This window comes from Callospermophilus lateralis, unplaced genomic scaffold (assembly GCF_048772815.1).
Source record: "Callospermophilus lateralis isolate mCalLat2 unplaced genomic scaffold, mCalLat2.hap1 Scaffold_300, whole genome shotgun sequence".
Lineage (NCBI taxonomy): Eukaryota > Metazoa > Chordata > Mammalia > Rodentia > Sciuridae > Callospermophilus > Callospermophilus lateralis.
This window is the reverse complement of record NW_027513641.1, coordinates 1,287,643-1,291,470: the sequence shown is the minus strand read 5'-3', so window position 1 is coordinate 1,291,470 and position 3,828 is coordinate 1,287,643. Positions and strand designations below refer to the sequence as shown.

The following is a 3,828-nucleotide window of genomic DNA, read 5'->3' as shown; positions in this document are numbered from 1 at the left end:
AATAAAGCACAATATTACTAAGGTCTCAAGATTGTGACACATCAAACTAAGATGCAGAGCATGAAACAATGTATTTAGATTTTCATTTGAAAGTCCAAACTCTTATTTCTGTAACAATATAAACTTTTTCTCAGTTATTTTTAAAATATCTAAATGGGAAAAGTATACTAAAAGCCATAAACAAAGACTGTTTTTGATTATTCTTGGTTTCTAACCCATTTAGAAAAGCATGCAGTTTAGAAATGCATATTTGGACAAATTAATCTTAATGTTATGTTCTTAAACATAAACATCAGCAAACAATATAGAGTATGAAATAATACAAGAAAAAATTTTGGTTTTCTGGTTATTACAGTGTGGTTTTAATACAAGCTAAACAAAATTGTTAGATTTATCATGCAAAACAATATGCCAAGATCAATCTTAAAAGAAAAACCAAAACGTAAAAAATACCTTTCTCAATTAATCCTTCAGACTCCATATAAAATACAAAAATTAGTATGTCAATAATCACATCAAGTACTAACTTGCTGATTGGGAGGTAAAAAATCTTTTTGATTTCAAAATTAAGTAGCTTTAGGTAAAAGCATAGTATTTTCCACATATACTATCTTTCCATTTTGCACAGAGTTCCAAGGCAAAGATTGCTTCTGGCTTTATGAATTACCAGAGATGACCTGTGTGGCTCTCTTATCACAGGTGTTTAATTCTTCTTTCCTGATAGATGGTTAGCTTCTTTGGGAGGTGGCATATGAATTGGTTTCCATGGAATTGGATTACAAAAGGCTGGTTTGGTATAGGAAGTTCCACTGTAAAAACCTACAATCATTGAAAAATCAGAAAAAAAACAAAACAACTAAACTTCTTGAGAAAAATTACTTATTTGAAAATTCCTAGAAAATGTTAAACTGTCAAAAAAGCGAACTATCACTGACACACCAAGCTAATCTGAATACTTTTAAAAAACTAGCACTTTCAAATATAGCAATGTAGTAAAAGATAATTCTGAGAAGCCAAACAATATTGTTAAAACATATACAAAAATTAATGCTGAGAACACAAATAATATTGTTAAAATCTATGCAAATAATAATACCTGCAAAGTTTTTACTATGGAATTAATTTCAGAACTATAAAATTGAATAAAACCTTTATTTTCTTAACCCTATCTAGGAAATGAGTTATTTGTGAACTAGATTCCCCTTGTCAGAGACTAAAATTTACAGAAATAATTATTTTGCTCATACAGCTAAAGTGAATCAAGATTTTTGTTTAGAACCAGGGAATTTTGATTTACTGTTATTCAAGTTAATATGATTTCACAGAATCAGTGCAATTTTATTACTAATTAGAGAGCATCATTTGATGAACATACTATTTAAAACTTGTGATTCCTGACAATAATAACTATGTGAAGGAAGAACATTCTGTGAATTATCTTTAAATCCTTTGGTCATTATAGGCACACAAATTCCTTTATTTCATAATTCATAAAAATGATAGGATAAAAAATAAAGACTTAAGGGAAGTACAGCATGCAGACAAATATGTTGCCTATTAGAATGAAGGGAAGGGATGGGGATAGGAAAAGAAAAGAGTGAAATGAATTCAAAATAATTTTTATATAAAGTATATAAATACACCATCATGTACATCCATAAGAATGGTATGTCCCATATTTGTATAGTTATATCAAAATGAATTCTTCAGTCATGTATAACTAAAGAGAACCAATAAAATAAAAAAGAATTAAACTCATTTAGAAAGAAAAGTAATTTAATAAAATAGTTCATTGATTTAGCAATTAATATCTAGTCAATATGTATATTACCATCTAAAATCTTAGCTTTACTATCTAATCATTAGGTTAAAATCACTGCTTATTGACCATTTTTTAAGCAAGGAAGAAAGAGATGGAGGCAGGGTGGCAGGGAGAAAGGTGGGGATAGGAGGAAGAGGAGAAGGAGGAGGAAAAGCCATCCTCAGTAGCTAAAATGGATTAATGGATGTAATGAATGACCCCTATGACATATAAGAGAGGCCTAATCCTGACAGCAGGAATGTGTCTTTCAGACCCTGGCAGCCCACTTTGACTGCATAATATGTCAACTCACACTTCACCAAGATGGTCAAAACAAAGTCTGGAATATGTTCCATTGTGTGAACAAAACAGAATGGGAGTATTTTTAATAATAAACCATTTATTATTGCGAAGACAGCTGTCATCAAGGTATGAGCTTTCAACATAAAGCACAAAGAAAAACATGCAATGCCATTTATCATCAGATCAAGCCTAAAGGCCAATCGGTTCTGTTTGATCATGTGCTATCTATATCCCACCCTGTAAAAAGAATGTGCCAAAGACACTGGAAGCTCTGCCTTAGAGAAGGTTAGAAAAAGGGTAGGCAAGATGAACCATTAAAAACATCCTGAGTAAGGCTTTTTCATCCAAGAATGTTAGAGCATTACCAGGGATGCTAGCAATTGAACCCAGGGAAGTATGCATGCTAAAGACATGCTCCATGACTGAACTACAACTTCATCCCTGAGAATTTCATTTATTTCCTAATGTTAGAAATCATTGCTTAAAAGTGTAAGTTTGAAGTTTTACAACTATTACTTTTATATACCATTTATGGTATATACCAACATAGTATAATTTTCTAAAAGATAGTAATTTGAAAGAAAAATAAATTTTATGAGTTTCTATTTCTGTGAAAAAGAAACAAAATGTATAAAATTTGCTTCTGCAAACCATACTTATGTAAGACACATAACATAAAAACTAACCTGTAAGTTTTCCATTCGAATAACCATAGCTCTTTACAGCTGGACGAGGTTTACTTTTTGCATTTTCCAACCATTCCTTAAACTTTTTATCTGCTATTTCCTTTTTCTCTTGTAATTCAGCTTGCTGTTGTTTTTCTTTTTCCTTAAAATGACAAGACCAAAGCATTTCCAAGATATTCTATAAGTAAACATTCCATTCAAATTCTACTGAGTCTTTTCTCCCAGTTGCTTCCTCTCTCTTACTGGCCACAATATTGAATTATATTTCTATAATTTGAGAGTAAAATTGAACATGATCAGGGATGTGATATTAATGTGTCTTCCTCTAAACAATAAGATAAAAAAATAAGAAAAAGAAAGCAATCCGCCTTCCTTTTAAAGTAATTTATTATACAGTAATATGACTAGATAAAAGTATATTGAAAAATATTTAAAACAACTAACAACAATTTTGAATATGACTAAAAATATATAGGCTTATTGAAATTACTCAATGTAAGGAAACCAAAAGTACATATTCATTTTGAAGCTTAAAGACAGCATAATCTAAGTAAGGATATTTTCATATCTTTATGCTATGATACAGTCAATTTTCTAATCATATACTTTTTTCTAAAATATAGTTGGCACCTTTGAACACCAAAAACACATATTCTAACTGGCTACTTTAATAAAAATACCTTTTCTTTCTTCTTCTTCTCACATTCTTCAGCAATTTTTTTCTTTAACCATTCTTGATATTTTTCTTTTGCTTTTTCTTGCAAATGTTCTTTCCCTAGTTCTTTCGTTGTTTTCTCCTCCATTTCTTTATTCACTTTCTGTTCTCTTTCTTTCCTTTTCTTAAATAAAAATAGAAATTTTAATTGAAATACCTGTAATCATTCTCACATAAGGAAGGATTTTTATGTGCAATAATTTTTTAAACTTCTATTATTCTTAAAATAAGTGGTGTAACAGTGGTTGGCACAATGTTGTTTATGAGAATATATAACATACTGCAATTACCTGTTCAATGTCCATAACAGGTAGTTACTGCTT

The 3,828-nt window shown here is 30.0% G+C and overlaps 1 protein-coding gene across 1 annotated transcript; it reads right to left on the bottom strand.

Annotated features, from left to right (window-relative positions):
* Positions 1-703: 703 nt before the first annotated feature.
* LOC143390191 (coiled-coil domain-containing protein 34-like) lies at positions 704-3,593 on the bottom strand. The gene is made up of 3 exons (XM_076842729.2): positions 3,471-3,593; positions 2,791-2,932; positions 704-819 (listed from the first exon to the last, which is right to left on the bottom strand). Exons 1-3 carry the CDS (start codon positions 3,591-3,593, stop codon positions 704-706), a joined length of 381 nt encoding a protein of 126 aa, XP_076698844.2.
* Between the last annotated feature and the right edge of the window lie 235 nt (positions 3,594-3,828).

What these genes read in the sequence shown, in the direction of transcription:
- LOC143390191 (XM_076842729.2), bottom strand. Translation starts at nt 3,593, where the DNA reads ATGGAGGAGAAAACAACGAAAGAACTAGGGAAAGAACATTTGCAAGAA. An exon ending in AGAAGAAGAAGAAAGAAAAG is followed by an intron (nt 2,933 to 3,470) that starts GTATTTTTATTA and finishes TGTCATTTTAAG; the next exon opens with GAAAAAGAAAAACAACAGCA. An exon ending in TTCGAATGGAAAACTTACAG is followed by an intron (nt 820 to 2,790) that starts GTTAGTTTTTAT and finishes CAATGATTGTAG; the next exon opens with GTTTTTACAGTGGAACTTCC.